The sequence below is a fragment of the Agelaius phoeniceus genome, chromosome 8 (assembly GCF_051311805.1).
Source record: "Agelaius phoeniceus isolate bAgePho1 chromosome 8, bAgePho1.hap1, whole genome shotgun sequence".
Lineage (NCBI taxonomy): Eukaryota > Metazoa > Chordata > Aves > Passeriformes > Icteridae > Agelaius > Agelaius phoeniceus.
The window spans coordinates 27,988,198-28,011,012 of NC_135272.1; the positions used below are offsets into that span (position 1 = coordinate 27,988,198).

Below are 22,815 nucleotides of genomic sequence, written 5' to 3' on the forward strand. Positions count from 1 at the left end.
GAGGAGAGGAGACGCCTGCATGAACAGAGAAGAACTGCAGTGGGAGTGTCACAAGCCCAGCTCCCCAGGCTACACTTCTCTGTCCCCTGCCTTGTTCCCTGGGAGGGAGCTCCTAACCCCACCCGTCTTGCACATCCCAAATCCACATTTAGGCCACTGGAGTCCCGCTGATGATTGTGGAGCTGCAGTCCCCCTGTATGCTCATGCCTGCTCCAAGAAAGGGAATGGCACTCACAGGTACCCCATCCCCAGCACTCCTCTACTCTTACTTGTTCAGAATCAACTGAGCCCTGGGAAATGCTGATCCTACAGCCCAGGACCCCAGAAAGCCAACCCCACTGGCCCTGAGGCACATGGACAGAGACATTTAGCTATTTCCCACCCATAGCCTTCACCAGAACTGTGCTGTTCAGCTTTTTCACTCTGCCACGCTGTATTGAACACTCCATACACTCTCCGAGTTATTTTAATAATTAAATGTTTATTGGCACATTTTTCCCATACTGCTTCCACATTTGCCTGATTTGCTTTCCAGTGAGTGACTTCCCTTGGTTCAGTCCTTCCACAGGAAGCACACCTGCAAAACATTTCCTCTGCTTTCCCCATAAGGAGCATCCATCCCCCTTGCAGCCCATCCCTGTGGACTCCTGGCAGGTGCTGTGCATGCTGAACTAAAGCATGCCAAGCCCAGATGAACAGCTCAGGCACAGCTCTGGATTTCTGGCCAGGATGGTGCTCTATTATGGCACTCTCAGCCCCCGTGCAGAGGCAGGGCTAGGTTGTTTTTTTTCCCCTCTCCTCTTTTATACTGTTCCATATTACTCCAGGCTTTGAAGTACAGAGAAAAGCAACACTCAATGTGCCTTTTTTTTTTTTCTCCTTAAACCTACCTTTATCATAGCAAATCTTTTCCTTCTCCGCTGTGTCGCTGGAGATAGATATCAAGCAAAAAAAATGTCTCCCCTTCTAACAATGGGTTTCCCTTCCCTTCTGAACTTCAAATAGAAAACTCTTATCTACAGCCACAGTTGACCAGAAGAAGAAAAGAAATGAAAACAGACATATGAACTGAACCTGGGCTCTCTTTCTATTCACTCAGAAAAGCTGTGCTGGGTTCTTCACACAGAGATGCTCTGAACATGTTTATAGCAAGTATTTACTCACTTCACTAGCTATCCACCCACCATGGAAACCCACCTTTCCTCAAGAACAATTCTCCTCTGCTCCATGTACCCTTTTCAATCTCTTCCTTGCCTAGCAAACTCCATGCACCTGGGCCATCCAGCACAACAACACGTACACCTAAAGCTGGGGACAGCAAGAGCTCTTCAAACTCAGCTAAGAAAAAGGTGCAGTGGTGCCCCTGGCACACAGAAAGCAGCACTTCTGTATAGTGCAAGTTCTTTAAATGACAGGATGGATCATGGGTCAGACCTTGCTGGCTGTACTTGCACAAGGTGCCTTGCACAGGCTGAGACCAGGCTGCTTCAGCCACCCATGACCTACCTACACACCCCCCATGTGCAGCACCCGTGTGCCACTGCTGGTGCCAGCCAGTTCCTCCATGTGTTTTAACACTCCCCTTTGAATAATCTTCTTGCCTGTGACCAAGCTGTTCCAAGGAGAAACATACAGAACCACAGAACTTCTTTTCCTTCCCCACTTTGGACCCTGGGTACAGACCTCTCCTGTCCCGGCTTTCCTCCCCTTCACTGGCTTCATCTCCGGAGAGGTGCTGCCAGGTCCCAAACTGGGTTGAATACCCACAGAGTGGGACTCACTGAGGTCCAGCTGCTGTCAAGCCACCCCTCTGGGCTCTCTGCCCAGTAAACAGAAGTTAAAATGTGAGCACTCTGCTTGACAGATAGCGTTTCTCCCATGTCACAGTGCCAGGACCAATACACATAGCATGAAACACAAGGAGGCAGGCACTCCTGCCTTCCCCACCTCCCAGTGTGTCCTGCTGGGCTACATGTGCTTCTTGAACACTTCCTGCTTTCAGCCTTGACAACCTTGTCACATGAGCCTTGGGGAACTGGGCATTACAGCCCTGGAGCAGCTCCTGGCTACAGCCACAGAGCTCCTATTTCTTCTTACCCTCTAAAACCCTCCCTGAGTTCAGTCACAAATTCATTCACAGGAGACTGCTGGACACAGCTACTGCCACATGTTGTCCCCCAGCCTGCCAGAGGGACCAGAGTCAAAGAGACTAGTTGCTGGAACTGGAGTCCAATTCCCAAATCATTTGGGGGAGAGGACTGGAAACTTTCCAGATAATTCTCCATGAGAAAGAAGAACTTTCCTTCATCAACACCCAGATCTCATTCTCATTTGGGGAGTTTGGAGCTCCTGGCCAAAGGGAGGATGAAATCTCACCTGAGACAGGGGCAGAAATCCTCCACAGTCACACCTGGGGACAACATCCAAGTCCAAGCTCTAACTCATTTGGACTGGAGGCAGTTTTGTAAGTACCTGGCTCAAAGCAGCCCTCAGCCAGGAGATCCCATCCTGGGGCCCCAACTGCCCAGCATGCTCTAGTGCGGTACCCCACAGAGCTTCCCAGGCAGCAGCATTATTCCCTTCATGTTAAACTCTGTAAGAGTCCCCAGTGCTCTTCCCATGGGGCAGTCCTGGTGTTGCAGAAGGCTCCTCCCTGTGGGGCTACAATGGGAAGATCCATCAGACAAAGCACCTCTCTTCAAGCTGCCTGATGACAGATGTTCAGCCAACAGAGCAGTGGGATTGGCAGAGCACTGCAGAAGCGCTTTATAATTCCTGCTCCTCTCCTCCTTGCTCAGCCTCTCCTGGGAGCGAGGCAATGATGAACGGTGACATAACTGACTGTTCCCAATCAAGGTAATGTAAGTAATGACAGCTGACGTGATTCCTGGAACGTGCAGGCGCTACTGGCCCACGTGCCTTGCCTACCACAGGCAGCACCAACAGAGCTTGTGGAGGGAGAGGAGACCAGAGCATAAAGTCTGGCTGGTGTACAGGGGAGAGAGAGTCCCAAGACAAGAGGCTGTCTCCAAACCAGCTGCAAATAACTCATTACATCAGTCTGCAAACAGAGCAGGAGCCAAGGGGAGGTGGACAGCATCTATGTCATGGATCAAACCCTTCTTGGCCTGTGTACAATGCCTGCCCCACACCTGGACACCACACCAGATTGACACCTGAGACTGCAGCACCCCTAGTCCTTAGGGGGTGGTATGTGGGGGTCTTGCTTGGTCCCTCAAGGTTCAACAAAGCTTTTATTGCTCCAGCCCTGCCCCTGCTCCCCCCATCATCCGTGACTATCTGGAAAGAGCAACATTACGTCAATAACCTGGACCTCACCTCCCCATGCAGCTGCTGCACAGGCAGAACTATGTCATCTGAACTCAAAGCAAGGGGGTGCAGCAGCCACAGATTGCACACACAGGTGTTCAGAGACTCACAGAGGGAAAGAAAATACTGTGCAAGCTCATACCCACAGTCCTCTTCCAGAGCCTTGAAATTAGTAGGCAAATTTAACATGCAGAGAAACGACCGATTAATAACCCAGCATTGACTTAAGAAGACCCTGAATAATACATAGTGCTTGTACATGGAAGGGGAAGAAGTCGAGTCCTTCTGCCTGTCAAGTGTATCTGCCTCCCAAGCACCGACACCTGATGAGAAACCTCCCTGCCAGCCACACACAATTCTAAGCAGCTCTTCAGAAATGGCTTTTGTTAAGATGAATGGCAAAACTTTGCACCAAGTTAGGCTGGCACTTGGACAGGTCCAAATATGGTGTTATTTTAAATGTAATTAATACTGCCTGTTAATAAAGTCCCTTTACACCTGCCAAGCAGAGGATGCTGCTGAGCATTTGGAGCCTTAACCATGAGGCTGCCCAAACCTTTCCTCCACCTTGTCTGCACTGCAATCCTCCCAGCAGCTCTGCCATGTCAAGAAAAAGTCAGATCCAAAAAGACAAAAGACTGGCAGAAGCTCAGTTGCAGGTGCAGGGCTCCACCACACCACAATGATGGCAGATGAAGCTATGAATGAACTATTCCCTTCCACAGCTTGATTCCAGCTTCTGGTGTTTAATGCTGGTTTTGGTGTGAGCCACTTGAGCAGTGCCATCAGTATCCCTGTGTGGTGCTATCTACTTTCCTAATTAATGATGGCTGGAGAAAAATTTGCTCCCTTTTTGAGAATATTCCAAACCAGATCTAGCAGGAAAATGGTGTTTACCTTGGAAACAGCCATTTTTGTGTAGGGACTACATATAAAATGCCCGTTCTGAGAGGGGTGAAATGCTGCAGAGCACCAGGGATTTGTGTAGGTAGCGTCAGGGAAATATTGTGTATCTCAAGTGCTTTAATTTTTGAGATGGGGAGAAAACCTGAACAGCAGCTCAGGTAGAGGCTCCCAGGAACTGACTCTTGTGGCTGACTGACCCTCCTGTGCAGCCAGCCCAGGAGGATGCTGCATGGATTTAATGCCTGCAAAGCAATTTGAAACTGAAAAGCCTCACAAACAAGCCTTGTGGCTGAAGTCCAGAGGCAGGAGAGATGAGACCTAATTTCTGTTTCAATCTCTGATATGGATTCACAAGAAAATCATCCAATTCCCCATGCCTCAGTATCCCCACAACAACATCTGTTGAGTGGTATGAGCCTGAATTCATTCATGTCCTTAAAGAGCTTTAACATCTACTACCTGAAGACCAAAGGACCATCACTACGCAAAACATGAGCTGTGTACAAGCACAAGGTCAGAAGGCATTTTAAAAAGAAGCCATCCAGTGCAAAACACAATGGAAAAAAAGTGAGCAGGAAACAAGATTTGCCTTCTTCAGATGTAAATGAGTGGCAGCTAGCAGCAGAGCTCCAAAGACACCCATTTTAGCACCAAAAAGAGTTTCTACAAAGGGACCCAAGAAAAAAAAAATGTGATAAACAGGCTCAGTTCTCAGAGTTTGATTTCCAGAGTAATAAGCACAGAAACTGAGCCCAAAGAAAAGATCTGTATTAGAATCCAAATCCAATCATTCTGATAATAAAGAAAAGACATCTGAACTGGTGCAGAACTATTTCCAGAGAGAAGTTTGTCTCCCCATCCCTTTAACATCCTGCAGTGGCTCAGTGGAAAAATACTTAAGAAGTTGCAAGTTTGGTCATAATGTGTAAAAAGCCCCTGAAATGCGACATCATTTACTCTTCTGTGGTATTGCTCAGCAGAGCTAATAAATCTTGCATGAGCAGAGCTGATTCTAATTTTCTAATATGAAAAGGCATTTGGATTGAGAGAGAGGGGAAGATAAAAGTGATTGAATCTCCAATAGCCCAGCGTCAGTGACAAGAAACATCCTGCTATGGACCCCAAGGAAGAATGGCTCCCCCTCCTCCCTGAACCACAGGCACACTCACCTGCTTGCACATCCAATTCTCCCTGCTTTCTGCTCGCCACGTCTCAGTCTCCCCTATTGACAGGACGTGGTTTTAAACACAGTTACACAAGTTATCATTTCTGCCTTTTGATCAATCTGAATTTTCAGGACAATTACCCTCTTAATCAAGGATTGCTATCAGCAGCCCCTTGGATTCTTCACCAAGGCAATCGTGCCGCTGGGGCAGACAGAGTGTGCATATGCAATGAAGCTGGGGGAGGCACAAGTCCATCTTCCCCTGACGTAGTCATCGCCTGAAAGGGTGGAGAACTGTGAAGGCCACTTCAAGGAACACCTGACGTAAAAAATAAGTGGAGGGAATGAAAAGGGACATTGTGCGAGGTATCTGTGGCACAGCTGGGCTGGGGGGATCAGGGACCTGCTGAACATAACATTGTGTTGAAAAAATAAGGCAGCTAACCCAAGAGATTTAACATCCAATGAAACCATATATTTAAGAGCTATCTATAGCCAGTACTAACCATTCCTAATGAGGCTAATAGTCAGTTTCCAATTAGAAACTGAAACACTAGAAGAAGGAAAGGCAGCTTTTAAAAACCTCTGAAGATGTGGGATTTGGATATGGGGCTTTCTTTATTTTTTTTTTCCGTCAGAAATTACTTAATATCACAAATATGCCCCTAGGATTTACACACACAAAGCAAGCCCCCCGCTGCTGTTCCCTGGCAGGATATGTGTTTCAGTAATTGATGTTTGCACAGAACCTCAGCTCTTGGAGGATGTGGCTCCTTTGAGGCATCTCTCAGCACCACAGAAACATGGCCTCAGATATTTAGACACCACAGGAAACCTCAAAGCAGCCAAAACCCAACTGCAGGGGCTGTGGGCTGGCTGGGGGATGAGGCTTGATATCCCTGCTCTTGCAAGAGCACCATGAGGCCGTTGGCAGGTTCATGACACTTGGCTTGTGTTTCCAGACGAGGGAGGGCAAAGGAACGCATGGCTCCCACCCACACATCTCTCTGGGCTACTCCCTCGACACAACCTTAAGTGCTCCCCCATGGCATGGGACTCCTTAACACAGCATTCTATCCAAAAAATACCTCAGCCAGACCTAGGCACCATTGTGTCTTCCTGAACAGGTCAGCAGGTAGAGAGGCTGCATCTTTTCCCAGGCTTGGAAAGCATCCTGCACCTCTCATGTGCTGTGTCAGCAGGAGGGAGCTCTGGGACCTGGATGGCAGCAGGAAAATGCTGCTGGAAAGCAGCTGAGCTCCTGCAGAGGAAGGCATTGTGGTGGTTTCACCATTTTGACTACCAGACCGGGCTGGCAGAAAGCAACAGAGGCAGAGCCAGGTGAGGCTCGTGGGCCAGCTGCCTTTGCAGGCTGCTGGCTGGAGGAGCTCTCTGAAAGGCACAGTATTTCACTAGCTATTTTGCATGGAGAATTGCCGACCAAAGATATCCCCACTGTGTACTCCAGAGCAATAAAAATAAAAAAAAAAAACCACAAGAAGAATTCTTTAGGCGGGTAATGGGCATTTTATTCCTTTTTATGACACTAAACATAGGCAGCTGGCATAATTACACCACAATAAAGGCATAATGTGCACCTAGCAGAACAAACTCATACTTTTGATAATTAGGCAGAGCAAACACAGTCTGGTATTCAGTCACACGGCTTTACTGTCTCCTGGATGTGTCAGAGCCCCTATCCCCACAGCACATCAGCCCCATTCTTACAACTGCATTTAGCTGGGCCCCATAGGGGAGGAGTGTGTTGCTAGGAGTGTGTTGCTAGAACTCTCCTGCACTAAGAAGAATGACCATGCACCTCTACTGCTTAGAGCAGACGTCCATGTGCAGCTCCTGGGAAGTAGCTGGAAACTGTGTGTGACACCAGCTCCATACAGGAAAAACATACGTGGTACAATGGCAAAGGGAGACCCGAAACACAGGAGACTCAGAGCTGTTTCTGGTTTGGCAGCTCTGCCAAGACCAGCTCCTTCCTACCTGGAAGGGCTGTGCAGAGGTGTGGGGACACCCCGACACTGCAGGGCCAAATACAGTTGGTGCCAAAAGGCAAGAACAGAATGACATGTCCCAGGGAGGCTGAAAGACCTTCACCTACAGAAATAAAGGTCCAGTCTGGACCTGCTGGAGGCTATCAATTAGCTCTTTGAAAGTTTTGTGCTACCCTGAATCCTGGTAGACCTGCCTCCTCCAAAACACAGTCAGGGCAAGAAGCTGCAGTGTCCACACAGGACAGCTCTTGCCTGAGTGAGGAGCACAGCCAAGGCAGAGATCCCAAACAATCTCTCAAATATTAACAGCATTAGTCAGGGCCGGGCTGACAGAGGTTACCACAATGGGAGAGCACAGAGAACAGGCTTTCCTGAAACTGGCACAAACCCACACAATAAGTATCTACAGTTTGTTTAAAAACACATTTGCAGGATGTACGTAGGAGGAGCACTGGGAGAACAGTACACTGGCATTTCATCTCCATACCACTAAAACCATCAGGGATGTCAACCAATGCTTGGAGGAGAGACGACAGCTCAACTACACTCCATCCTGCACGGCTTAATGTAAGTCATTTGCTTTAAGGTATTTTGAGTGTTGAAATGCCAATGTCCTGGCTCAAAGAAAGGTGAGGTGGATGAAGCTGATCCATCAGCCATGAGTGGGATCTACAATTTCAGCTGTGGATAGGATGTCCAGGAAAATATCAAACGACATGATTATGAGCTTTTGCAACACAACATTGAACACAAGGAAGGAAAGGTGCATGTTTGTCAGTAAATAAAAGCATCTTGCCCCACCACACCTACTGACACCCAGAAGGGACTGCTGAGAGCTCGATGGGTATTGAGCAACCTTGGGAATGGCCATTTGCTCAGGAGCTTTGATGCCCCATAAATATGGCAGCAGCATTCATGTCAGAGCACCCAAGGAGAAGATGGTCCTGGTCTGTAGGAGACAGTGCCTAGGCAACTGGGACAACCAGTCACTGTGGGATAGACCCTGGCTGGGCTCATGCTTCAGAGTGATAAAAACTGCCCTCCCCAGCAGGCTACAAAATAAGAGAAGTTTATGCCCAGACAAGGGCAAAAGATGGGTTGTTTTCTAAAGAAAAGCAGATCATATCTGTAGACTTTTCAGCCAGTTCTTAGAAAAGCCACTTTGATAGATTCAATCCTTGGGCTGCAGGCAGAGCTCAAGCATGGAAACCTGCAAGTGGAAAGAGCAAAAGCCAGGATGAAGCCAGAAATGCTATGGCAGCATGGGGGAAGGGTGACAGGAGACTTTTAATCCTAACTCTGAAATCAACTTCCTTAGTAGCCTTGGGGTTCTGAGGGATTTAATTAATTAATTTAATGAGTGTGAAGTACTGCAAGTTATTAATATACAAATTCTACTACTGTATCTCCCATCTCGCTGCTCACCATCTCTGGCTGCTTTATACTGAGCCCACAAGAAGCCAAAGGCAAGCCCTGGTATGCTTCTGTACAATGGGGCAGAGGCTACACACCCACACTTTCCCAGCCAAGACACCAGTAGCAAAGTCCCAAGCCTTTCAGTAGGACAGTGCATCACACATGGCACAGGGCACCAAGAACATCTCATTAAATTTAAAAAAAAAAAAAGTTCTGTTATTCCCATTTACAGGTAAGCCAATGGCTACCATAAACCAGCCTGGTTGCTGGTGGTGATGGCAGCAGTCACTCTCCCTTTTGTAGCTATGCTGGCTTGGTAGGACAATGAGGACCAAACCAGGTAGTGTTTTAATCCCCAAGGCTAGGAAATCTGATAGCCAATCATGCCTTCCTGGAGAACTGCAAAAGCCTATTTTCATGCTCCAACACGGAGCTTCTGTCTTTCAAATAAATGCTGAGAAAACCAGCTCTTTTCCCAGGCACTGGGCAGCTGTGCTGGTACTCAAGTAAAGCTCCAGATAAAGGGCTGGGATGCAGGGATGCTCTGTCCCTTCCCTTTCCTATGGTACTCTAGGAAAGGCCATTTTTCACACATTTGTGCCTTCAACTCCCAGCTCTTTCCTCAACCTGCAAGCAGCAACCAGACCCATGGAACAAAGGTCTGAGCAGTATGGTTAATCTCAGCAGCAGCAGACACACACAGCCAGATGGAAACCAGGAGGCTCCTCAGTATAGGGGACAGATGTTCAAATCCCCCAGCACGGGGAATGCAGGCACAGTGAGGTGCAGCTGAGCAATATGGCACTCAGCAGGAAGAGCAGCACACAAGGTCTGAGCAGCTGCCTTTCTGCCTTTTGCCTGCAGCTAAAACAATGTGCATAGAAAGAATCACAAATGCCAACCTGCCTCCAACCACTTGCATAGACAAGGATGCTTTCGGTAAAGTGACCATGGCAGTATGCTCAGCAAACCACTGCTCAGAATTTCACTTAAAAGGCAAATCTTTTGCCCTGGTTAAAAAAAGCTCAAAGGCAAAAAAAAGCTCAAATTCTCCTCTCTGCTTTGTCCAGTAGCTGCAGGCTACACGGGGCCAAGGAACATAATTGTGCTCCTCAGTTTCTCTTGAATCAATACCTTCTGACCTTACCTGAGAGCCCTTTGTATCACCTGTGGCTACAGGAGGCCCTGGTTCTTACTTGAAGCCCAAAGGCACTGCCAAATAATAAAGTCTACCTTCAGATCTTCCTAGTTCAAACATCTGGGACTTGGGCAGACAGCATCAGGAGGGAGTGGAGACTGTACATGACACCCAAGGGAAATACCCCTTCTTTCCCTGCTCACTTACTCTTGAGTTTCAGTGATGTGTCCCAAGGAATGCAGACAGCCCAATGCAAGGGCAAAGGAAGTAGTGTCATAGCACACAGGGCAAGCAGGCAGGGAGAAGTGATGACTGACTGTCTGCTTCAAGGCAGAACCAGCTCCACCCAAACCATCCCCACCACATTCTTCTGAACTCACAAGAGCCAGAGACTCCATATTCCTGCTCTTATCCATGGACACTGCTTACTGATCTTCCTGCATCAGGTGAGGATGTGATCAAGAGCCATACACCACAACTAGTCAGAAACTGAGCACTTTCATTCCTCAAAAACAATTTCTGCTTAGTCTTCTCTAGGCTGAATATACCAGATCAAAGAAGCAATTAGGTTGGAAAAGACCTCTGAGATCATCGAGTCTAACCTATGACCTAACACCACCTTGTCAACCAGACATGGCGGAGTGCCACATCCAGTCTTTCCTTAAACACCTCCAGGGACGGTGACCCCACCACCTCTCTGGGCAGCCCATTCCAGTATCTGATCAACCTTTCTGTGAAGAAATTCTTCCTAATGTTCAACTTAAATGTCCCCTGGTGCAGCTGAAGGCTTTGTCCTCTAAATCCCTCATTCTTCCTCTGGAGGTCATGTCTACCAGTTCTCTGACCCTTCTGTTCCTCTCTGGGTTTTTCCACCTGTGGCAGGTCCTCCCTGAATGCAGTATGTGAAACTCTTCAGGCTGCAAAACACCCTGCCTAGGAAAAGAGGTGAACTTTAACATGCATCTAGCATATTTTATTATGCGTTAGCAAAAGAGAATGTAGGAGAACCCCTGATGGTAAAGTAGTTAATGTGTGTGTGAGATGCCATGAGAAAACATGCAGCATAGCTATGAGAAGGACAGAAGGATGGAAGGAAGTTCCAGGAAGAGCTTGTTGTTAATAGGACCAAAATACTAAGGCATCCCCTTTACCCTGGAGTAGATCTAAGTAGCTTCCATATAACTTACATGAACCCTCAGGGGGGATCACATCTTTCTTGTCTCTTTGTACAGACACAAGTTCCACAGAAAATTGATCCTGTGTTTTGATGATGTAATTTACAAAAAGCCACAAAACCAAAAACCAAAGGAGAGGGAAACACAAAATCATTTGATTTAGGCAAAAATGGATACTCTATTTCTGCCCTCCTGAGATGGGCATGTATGTTATCATTCAAGTAATCCAAAACCAGTGAAGCCTCCAGGCTGCATCTAGAGCCCCTCTCAGCTGTAGCAAGACCAGCTCCTGAGACTGCAAGGAAAGGAAATGAAATGTGAGGCTGGGATCATTACTTTGAAACTATAAGCTCGTGCCACTGAGCCAAAGCCTGTTATTATCGACATGGGTTTGTGTCACCCAGCAGCAGACATCATTCTCTGTCTCTGCCTGCTCAGTTCTCCTTCTCCCAGGACAGCTGGCAGCATGGTCATCCACAATGCTCTGCGAAGTCTAGCTACAGAAAAGTCCCAACACCTTGCCCAGCACATTAAGTTACAGGACTGAGCTACTTCCATCACACTTGGAAGCTGCTGGCAAAGCACAAAGTGTAGAGGAGTAAATAGCAAAAACCTTAAGTTCCCTTCCCTGGTACAGAGAGCCCAGAGGGAGTTGTTGTTTAAAGCCTCCAACATTTAAAAGTCACTGAATTTGTACCTCTGCTGTCACAGGAGTTACTTCTACTCTGTGTCTCCAGTCACCAGCTTAGGCAGCAACTCTGAGGGAGGGAGACAACCTTGCCTGGCAGTGAGTCCCAGGCTGAGAACATTGGGGGCAGAGCCCTGAACAACAACTACTGTCCATGTAGCCCACACGCTGTGCCTGTGCTTTCTTGTCGCAGACATCTTTTTATGAAAAATCCTTTCTTAGGATTTTTCCTTCTGAGAAGCTAAGAGGCCTCAGAAACAAACTGTAAACAATGGTTATCTGCTGCTGTGGAATGCAACAGGTGGATCCATTATTGGTCTCGTGTGGATGTTTGGAATTAGTGACCAGTCACGACAGAGCTGGCTCTCTCTCTCTGTCCGAGCCAGCTGCCTTTGTTTTCATTCTTTTCTATTCTATTCTTAGCTTAGCTAGCCTTCTGAGATGAAGCTTTTCCTTCTATTCTTTTTAGGATAGTTATAATGTAATATATATATATATATCATAAAATAATAAATCAAGCCTTCTGGAATATGGAGTCAAATCCTCGTCTCTTCCCTCATCCAAAGATCACTGTGACCACTGTCACACTTTCTTTGTTTTATGTAACAGAGGATGTCAAAATCAACCCTGATGATTACTCTGTATTATGTGAGCACTCTACCTTAGCATGTATTGCCCAAGCCCTTGGTCCATTTGGTTACAACTTGTAGGGAAACCAAGACATCAGCCCATGCTGTACATTCTTCTAAGGAATCCAGGAAGACAAAAGGAAAAGACTGCCAAGAACTTCCAGAATCCCCTGCCTATTGGTTTTCCTTCGAAGTACGTTTTTACTCAGCACTCCTTATTAAGTAAGAAAGGAAGGACAGGTTGCTCTGCAGAAGGACAGAAAGGGCCGCTCCTTTAAGGCCTCTCCTGGATGCCCTTTCCCGTTGAGATGACTATCCTCAACTCCCTCCTCATCTCCCTCCCTTTGATTTAAGAGTTCCTCTCCTGGCCCTGACAGTAAGGTATTTCTGTCCCACAGATTATAACTCACTCTGGGCTATTATTCAACTCCCAAGCCCTGGCCCTGCTGCATTTAGTCCAAACATAATATCCTTCATGCATATATTATCTGTCTCCCTATTATCTGGAATCATTTCGGAATTAAATTTCAGTCCCGCAATATTGGCTTGAAGAGCGGCTCGCTTTATGGGCTAGTCAAAGGTTAGAATACCAATCAAAATAACACTGCCGATGCAGAGAGACATTTTAATATTCCAAAACCCGGTAATTGTAAAAGGACATAATATTTTTTCCCTGATTACCCCAAAGGCAACACATGTTAACAAGGCGAGGGAGAGAGTGAAAGAAATTTCAGAGTTCAGACAGCTGCACGACAGATTTAAAGGAGAAGTCGTGGATGGCTGCTGTGCTCCAGCCCCAGAGCAGGAGGGCTCCTCTGACCATGCCAGAGCTGCTGCGTTCCCCAGGATGCTTCCCCCTGCATTCCCAGCCTTGTGTTGTTCCTGCTGTCTGTGCTCCCCAAGCCAGGAGCCCTCGAGAGTGCTCTCACTGCAAGGAACAGAGCGGCCAGAGCTGTGCGAGACAGACGGGCAAAGATCATCACGGTAGAAGAAACAACCATGATCGGCTGGCCTGACCTGCACAGGCCACAGCACTGCCCCAAATTCCTGTCTAAACCACAGATGATGTTTTTAGGAAAACAGCCTTCCCTCCTGAGCTGGATTATCCACCACAGCCCTTGGTAAGTTGTTCCAATGGTTAATTACCCCACACTTAAAGATCTGCACCTAAATTACCTTGCTTTGGCTTCCAGGAACTAGAACTGCTTATGCTTCTGTCTGCTTCCATGAAGGAACCTCTTATCGCATCTCCCTTTAGATATTTGGCAACTACAGCCCTTAGCCTTCTCTGGTACCCTAAATGGCTCCCAGGGTTGTTGCTGCATGGCGAGTGCTCCTCAGGTCTTGCAGTTCTCATCCAGTCTCCAAGCTTCTAGAATTCTTTCTGATGCAGATGGGATCCCAACATCCCAGTGGTCAAACCAAACCCAAAGAAAGAAGTGATCCAGCCCCTTTGCTCCTCTTCACGATTGCCTGTTTATAAATCCAACAGCAGCCACCTTCTAGATGCAGTATCTGCACGTTATCGAAAATAATTTTTATGTTTTCTTTCAGGGCATTGACAAAAGTGTTAAATACAAGAGGTCTGAGAAATAGATCCCTCTGGGACACCACTAGGAAGACATGCACTCCATGATGATTATCCATTTACAATTAAATGCTAGGAGCTGTCAGTTTGCTCTTTCTTAATCAATGTAATGTGTGCCATGTTGATTTTGTATCACTCTTGTTTCTTAATCAAAATGTCATAAGGTACCAAGTCAAATGCCTTCTAGAAGTATATTACATTGACATTGTTACCTTTATCAACCAAACATGTATTTTCATAAAAAAAATATCACGTTAGTTTGAAAAAGATCTAGTTTCCATAAATCCACATTGATTGGCATTATATTACCCTCTTTTCATTCTTTATTAATCAACTATGATATCTGGCTTTTCATTACTTTGCCCAGAATTAATGTCAAGATGATAAGGCTATAATTACTTCATCGGTCATCCCATTTGCCCTTCTAAATTACTGGTACAACATTAGCTTTCTTCCAGTCCTCTAGAACTTCCCCCATGTTCAAAGACTTATTAATAGTCCAGGGCATCTCAGCCAGCTCTTTAAAACTCCTGTAAACCAGCTATGCAAAATGCCAACCAATTCACCACTTGACTTTTATCAGAAAATTGTGTTGTAACAGCAAACCTCTTGCTCAGCAATATGGCAACCTCTGCCTTTCTGTAAATACAGAGCAAAGTATTTATTAAACACAGTCATTTTGCTGTTATAAGCAATTCCTTCCATTTCCTTCCAACTATGAACCAGTGCCATGCCACACTTTCCTCATCTCTGTGAAAGAGATATCCTTACTTCCCTAGCTCTGGAGTCACTCTTCTCCTTGTGTTTCCTTTCACAACCTCTCCCATTCCTGCCCTCTGAGACTTTCCAAAGCCAAGAGCTTCACGGATGGGGCAAGGAACCAAGCAAGCCCAGGTCCCACTGAAGGAAGGTTTGACAGGGACTCAGAACAGGCACCCATGCTACAAACCAGCAAAGCCCTGGGCACAGTTCTTCACAGTTAGAAGGCAACATTTATTCATGTGCTTGATGCTCTGGCCATGAAGCACTTTGCCTGAGGATAAGGTTAGAAATGCCTCCTCTGGCATTTCTAACCTCACCAGGCATTTTATATTCCCTGCAGCCAGTAACTCAATAAACAGGAAATTGATAACAATCATTCTAAGTCCTCAAGAAGTTAGACCCCACAACTTCCAAATGTATGGCTTAACACATAAACCATTTCTCACCCATTTCAATGATCTTCATCTAAAGCACTAGACACTTCAGCACCAAGTGCCTGAGAAGTACAGCCCTGCCTCCCACCCCAAAGGCAGAAGGAATTGTTAATTCAGAGGAGAGACAGAAAGCTGTTAGCAAATCTTTGTTTGTTTAAGATGTGTTTATTTCTAGTAGCCAAATATTAACAAAAACATCCTATTACATGCTTCCTCTGACAGATTTCACAATGCAAGTAGGTGACCTTAAAATATTTGTGGATGTGTATTAACAGTTCACTTCCAAACAGGAATATCTGCAGATCAGTAAAGCCTGGCCCTGGAAAAGGCCAGCTCTGTGCACAGCCACAGCACCCCAGCATGGTCACACTGTGCTCCCCAAGGCTCTGTCAAGCCTGTTTCATCATGCCCAGAGAGGGAAAGTTGCATTCCTTCACACACATCATTCAACTCTTACCTTTCATAAAAACTCCCCTGAATTTCAGGAGGATGTCAAACTAAGACCAGTTTTCTCTCACTCCTAAAGCAGCCACTACTACTGTATCTAAAGACATGCTGCACCCTCTGAATAGAAATCAAAGATGGTCAAAGATACCAGGAGAAAAGGACAGCTCAGTGATGGGTATGAACACTGTCTTTTTTAAAAAAAAATAAAATAAATAAAATTTGAGAAACAAAGAATAAAACAAACCCTTAGTGGATACATAAACCACTCCTCTTATCTTTTAACTGCAAAACATCCAGAGAATAAATGGAAGACCAGGAACGATAGTGCACACATGTTAAGAATCTCACAAGCCAAATCTAGAGTTACAGAGCCCACAAGTGCCTTTGTGCAAGCCCTCCAACAAGTTTTGCTGAGCTGGAAAAGACAATTGAGCTACAATATGACTGAGGTCTCAAATCAAGAGTAACACCATGAAGAACTAGAAACACATGTTCTTTCACAAAATGCAAGACCTAGGTCAAAGAAAATAATCTGACAAGAGGTTTAAAAGAAAGAAGGGACCTGCATTTTCACACAATGCATGAGTAAACAGAGTATAATTGATGCATAATTAAATAGCAAAAGTCATTGCCGCAGGATGCTGTAGAAACTGAAAGCATGAGCAGATTCAGAAAAGGGTGTACAAGTTTCTGGTAGATAGACTTTGCTAGATACAGTGGTCCAGGGACAGCTCTCAGTTCTTGAGGAGACAGTTGCTGGGAATCAGAGAAAGCTGACTAAAGCCATGCTCTCCCTGTTACATCTGTGAGCATCAGCTACTGGCCTCTGCCATAAAGATCATCTGGGTAACATATTTGGTCTGGCCTTTTTGATACCCTCATCATCTTTCTGACATTCTTCTTGCACAAGCTCATTGTAAGAAAATCTATCTTCACCTCTCTTCTTCCACCTCCTCCCTCCTTTAAACCACTCTCCCTTCAGTGATATGCTGTGGTGCAATGGTGCTCCTACAACTCCTACTGCCTGCTGGATTTCCCATTGCCAGGCTCTTGGACACCCTGTGATTGCAGGCACTGTGTCCTCGGCCAAACACAGCGCTGGTTCCAGCTCCAGGGGTGAGGATTCATCATGGGACCAACCATGCTGCTAACTCTAGTGGGACCTGGAAAACAAACCACAGAGGCTCCTGAAAGAGCAGAGGGAGCACAAATGAGAGCTGATCCTTGTGTTAGAATAAGCAGTAATGGGTTTACTCAGGCTACCTGAGGATATTCTCCGGGCAGCAGCTTGGTTGTAGCTTGCTAGCTGCAGCAGTTTTCCTTTTTGCATAAATCAGGACCCATGGCCTCCTGCTTTCTGCACACATTACTCCACTGGTGCCCCTCTCTCCTGACATGAAGCCCTCTCTGTCATTTCCACCTGAGCATCCAGCTCCAGTGATGTAGCTCAGGTTCTGCACCTCAGTCCTAACCCACAGGGCCTCTGCAGATCAACATGACAGGTCCCTAAGGAGAACTGGCAGATGGGATGGTGGCTCTCTATTGAGATGGTTTAGGGGGATATCTGAAATGTTGCAGCATTCAAAGAAAGCCTCCTCTGCTTTCTGCTGCCCTCCCACAAGGCTGAGCTAATCGAAGTGAAGAACATGATAAACTCTGTGGCCCGAGTGAGCTCCACACTGACAGTTCACCAGAGATACGAGATCGCTCAGTGACATTAAAAATGTCAGCAAACACCGACCAGGCTTGACAGAAGGGATGCATTAGCAGGCTGGGAGGGGGGCACAGGGCAAGGTAAAACTTCAGCAAACATGGTCAAGTGCACAGGCAGTTTTCCCCCCCATCTCCTCCACAGAAGGCTTTTTTACAGATCCCAACACACTGTGGCCACCACTGCAGCAGTCAGATGTGGAGCTCACCACCACCTGAACGGCCAGATCAATCCAACAAGGTTTGCCTGAGGCAAAGTAATCGTGACAGCTACTGGGGCCAATTCCTGTCTCCAGCTTGCCCGAGAGGCAGGTTTTGGAAACTGTGAAAGCTGCCTGCAGGCACAAAGTTCTCACTTCAACTGCTCCTGCAGCACAGCAGTGGAAAGGGACATTTATTGGCAAATGAACTCTGAGAAAGACTCTCTCACCACTGCAGGAAGAAGATCTGCTGAGCTCTGGAGCATCTTATGCTCTGGCAGAGGGAGTCCAGACAAGGACTGTTTCTTAAAATGATACAAAACAAGAGACAAAGAGGACTGGAAGCTGTGTGTGCCTTGGCAGAGGAATCTGGAACCTATTTTGTTGCTACTGCAATACACACAGGTACACGAACTTGTCTGTGTGTAATCCTACTTCAGCATTGCCTGGTAGTTGCAGCAGGAGCTCCCTAATTCAGACAGCTCCCTAATTCCTCTTGTTATCACTGCTCATAAGCAAAGACTCAAAGAAGACCCAGCAGGTGCAGGTGGGGCCATCCTTCAGGAACTGCTTTCTGTCATATGTGCCTGTTTTCTTGAGATCTGAAACATTCAAGTCTCTGCATTATCCATGATCTAGAATTCATCAGTTTCACACTGCAAGTCCCACCCACCCTCCAACACCTTCATTTACTTCATGGATCAGGTCAGAGGCAGATTCAGCCTAGGAGGTATTTCTAAGTCAGGAACGTGCCAGAAGGAGGGGAAAAGGGCTACCTGAGCTATGCAGGGATGAATGGAGGGGCTAGTTACCTGTCCACTCTATCTGTCTCACACTGGGAGCTCATTCAATAGAGACTGAGTCTCCACTGTGTCCATCTGCTTCAACAGAATTAGTTACCTAGGCAGACAATTCTCTCTTGTGAAAACACACAGGCAGTTGCCCCACAAGCACCTGAAAGCAGTGCATGGCATAGAAGGATCAGCAGCCCAGGGTAAGTCTGAGGAGAAGCAGCTCTTAGCCACAAGACAGGAGAGGCCCCTGCTCTTCTCTGCAACATGGGTCACTTCCCAGAGGGACACAGGGTCCCTGGAACCATTCTGTGTTCAGAGGGTATTATAGTGTCAGAAAAACTTCATTGTTTTTAAGGGACTAGAGAGGCTGGAAGAAGACCAACATTTCTCTCTCACATCCCCTTTCCTGCACAATCTGAAGGAGGTTGAAGCTTTACTTTCCAAGTAATACATCTGCAGAGGAGGACAACCCAACCCACGTGCCCCCATCCTACATGCTCAGGGAGCTGGAGAGAGGAACATTTCACTGAAACAACTTCCCTCCTGCTCCTGCCTTTAGCTCTGTGCTTGGGACTTCATGGATGCTTAGCCGCTCTCAGCTTAGTATCACAGTATTTGCTGACATGCAGTACATGAATGCTCACCTTGAAGAAGAGACACTTGTCTGGACATCTACATAATGAGGAATCCCAGCTCCTAACACACTAAATCCAGAAGCCTTGAACTATGGGAAAGTGCCATAAGTCATTAATCCTGAGGCCCAGAGGAGGAGCATGGCTGGATCAACCTACTTCTTAGCAAACATCACAGTACACAGGGATTTTTTTTTTTTTAGTATTATTATTCTGCAGCCATCAACCTGCTGGTTATATAGCTGCTATCCATTCACCGGAAGTTTAGTGAACTTCAAATGGCGATCATTAATGGTCACTGAACTGCAGAATGCCCCAATGTGCTTTCAGATTTCATTTACCAAGGACCAGCAATCAGCCAAAAGATTTGCTCTGACAGCAGGGAAATACAAGACCCTTTGACAAGTTCAGCCAGGAATGTGCTGCCAGCATCCCTTGTTAAGTTCATGTTCTACCCTATTTGACGGAACAGATCATGCAAATTGTCCTTCTGCGGCCGCTCAGCCTGTCACTCACGCTTCCATTTAAAACAATAAATAAATAAAAGAACAAAAGAAAAGCCTGCAAGAACAACGAGCTGTTTATAAGAAAATTCCCTTACTGAGACCCTTAATTACCAGGAAAAGGCATAGAAACCCAAATAAAGCACTGAATTGGATGGGGGAAGGGAATGTTACTCATCTAAAGGTTTAACCAGGGGGCCAACCCAATATCTCTTGTGCACAGACTGCAGCCTCCTCCCTCACCCTGCTCCTGCTTGTAATCACACTTGTTCTTTCCTTCCCACTTTGGTTTGTGACTTATGGCATCACCATGTTTTTCTGTGCAGATGAGCAGCTGCACCAGGGGTCCTTGTGGATGCACAGCATGCTGCTCCTTAACCACCCAGTGAAGGCATGCAGCAAAAGACAAGGCACCAGACAGTACTCAGTCCAAGGCGTTTTGCTTAGCAAAGTGATCACTGATCTCTTAGGTGGATGTGCTGCTGAGACAGCTCCCTTTCCCCATGCCACAAAGAGAAATGCTGATTTTTATATTGGAGTATTTCCACATTTATTAACCGGAATTTCATCTGACGGGAACCGTGCTCCTAGGAGCCTTATATGGCTGCAAAACAAAACAAAGTCAGCAATACTGGTGACAACAGAACCTTCACTGAAAAGTGTCTCACAGTGTCCCAATATTATGCAGACATTGCACTGTGCCTGCCACAATGGGATTCTCCCCAGCTGCAGAACACATCCCATCAAGTACAGTAAGACTCTATTAGAGGAGATACAATAGGGAGCTGGAGGACTCGCTCAGCCCAGCTTCTGAGAAAATAACTCATTTCAATGCAAAACAGCAGTAGTTATTAGACACCTCCTTAAAGAGGAAAAGTGAAGGACAAGGGGAGGAGGGAGACAGGGAGATAGGGACCATGGCAGTTTGCACAGAAGTACCTTTTTCAGATTAATCCACTGTTTGAAGTAATCAGCAACCGGCAGCCCTAAGTACTGGCATTGTCCTGGTAACCTGTAAGAGAGAAGAGAGAGCAAGTTTGATTCAATCAGTGCCTTGACAACACAAACTCTGTTTTCTTAAGTGCATTTTGTTCAGAGATAGAAAAGACTCAAGTCTGCTGTAACATCATGCTGCACATCAGAAACACTATAGCTCTTGGCAAAAAAATCTCATGGGAGTATAGCTTGGCTTAAGACTTACATACATCCAGGCTGCTGAAACCTTTTAGACTAAACACTTTGAACAGTTGTGTACTGAGCAGCACTCAGCTCTTCTCCACACTGGCCAACACACAAACACGACTGGAGAAAACAGGCTCTCCTTGACTAAGTAAACCCATCACAAATCCCTGCAAAACCATCCTGTTCTGCCAGCAGCTTACAGGGCAGACAGAAGGACTGACAATTCACCTGTCATGCCCTGGTGCTTCTCCATTTGGCCTTTATGGTTAAAACATCAAAAGAGATATAAGGGAGGGAAGGAGGCACCAAAGCACTCATTTTTTGGACAGCAATGCTGTAGGGCTAAGAAAGCAGAGGCTGTTTTCCAAGCAGGTGCTTGGAAGAAGAGAGCAGACACAACTCTTAGATACAAGGTGGTGCACACTGTCTCACTAGGGATGTGAGCACAGCAGCCAGAGCTGTGAGCACACGTATTGATTCTCCCCCTTCCTACAGCAAGCTGATGGAATAGGGCTCAAAACAAAACAGCACCAGTAAGGGAGGTGAGTTGCCTGAAGGGACAGCAGCAGCTCAGGAAAGCTGCTTCTCCCAGTCTGTGCCAATCCCAGTGTGTTTGCAGGGGAGCGAGGATGTGCCCCTCAGCTGGGGAACGCTGAGTCGCAAACCGTGTGGCTCCAGCCAAGCCTGTGCAGGGACATGAGTTATGGGAGTATTTCCTGGCCACTTTGATCTGATCAAGAGTAATTGATGGATCTTGTTCATTCACATACTGCTGAGCGTGCCTGGGGCACTGGTCACAGGATCTTTAAGTGAAGCAAAGGAACATCCCAAATAAATATGTCAACTAAATAAATGACTAAATTAGCGCTGTTTGTGCATGTTAAAAGTCACAACCCCAGGAATCAGCTTTTGCAAACAGAGAGGGTGGGGAATCTCCCAACTTCCTCAGGCACATGGGGGCTGTAGGAGGAGATTGTAGGGGAGGAGAAAAAGCTAGAAGTGCCAGCATCAGCTGATCAAACATCTGAACACAGACCACCACGTCCAGGGCAAAGTCTTCTCTTGCTCTCCAAGGAGGAAAGCATGAATAGCCCAGACTAGCTTTCAGACTCAAGACTGAAATAAAGGAAAAAGCTCTGGTGAGAAGTGGATACAAGGTAAACACCCTAAGGGGCACCATCAATATCCCAGGCAGTACCTGAGTGGTCAGCCTAGCTCATAACCGTTTGGTGAACAGAGAAGCATCTCTCCAGACATTTCCCCAAGTAAGGAGATGAAGGAGCAACACAGATAATGTACTTGCAGATAATGTGAGACCCAGGGTAGTGCAGTACCAGAGCAGTCTGGTCTTGGTGACTCCTCCATTTTGCAGCAAAGAAAAGGAAGGAAGCTGGGAAACATATCTTTGAATAAGAATGTCCAGAGGAATCTCTTTGAAAGCAGGAAGGCTGTCAAAAGAAGGAGCTTGCAAGGAGCAGGGCCACGGCGTTTGCAGGGCAAGCAGTGCAAGTTGACAGCACAGTCCCATCCCTGGGCACAGCTCATCTGACACCACTGTGCTGAAATAAAGCACCTGGAGTCACTCTTCACAATTGCACACTGCCACACAAACAGCAGCCTGCCCCATGCACTTTTACAGCCATTACACAGATGTCCATGATGTCCCTTAGTTGAACAGACCCAACCAGCCCCAAGCAGCATGCCGAGAAAGCTCTTTCTCCAGGAAAGCTGCTTTTTGCTGATGCCCAAATCAAGAATCACAAGAAAAGGAACCATCTAAAATAAACAACTGGTCTAAATATAGGCACTTGATTAGCTCAACCTCTTTCAGTCTGCTCACATTTAGCAAGAGAAGATGATAACAGAAGTTAGCAAAAGGTATGTTACAAAAAATTAGTTTCTCCTCCAAACCCAAGAGGCTTTCATTAATACAGGTCTCAGCCTAGCTCCAGTTAGAAGAAAAATTATCCATTTACCTAACTTCTGGATAGGGCCCAGAAGAAGTGAGAGCAGCATTGTTCTTGTTAGCCACAGGAATTGACAGCAAACCACCCACTGCAACGAATGACATCTAAAGCACTGCTATCCCTGTGGGACCAAAAGGCCC

At 46.5% G+C, this 22,815-nt stretch overlaps 1 protein-coding gene across 2 annotated transcripts in view; it reads right to left on the bottom strand.

Moving 5' to 3' along the window:
- ERI3 (ERI1 exoribonuclease family member 3) overlaps window positions 1-22,815 on the bottom strand; it is a 129,240-nt gene that overhangs the window by 57,050 nt on the left and 49,375 nt on the right. For both annotated transcript variants that reach the window (XM_054638742.2, XM_077182445.1), the window contains exon 6: window positions 20,466-20,538. In XM_054638742.2, coding sequence (XP_054494717.1) covers window positions 20,466-20,538 — 73 coding nt within the window. The remainder of the gene's footprint in view (window positions 1-20,465; window positions 20,539-22,815) is intronic.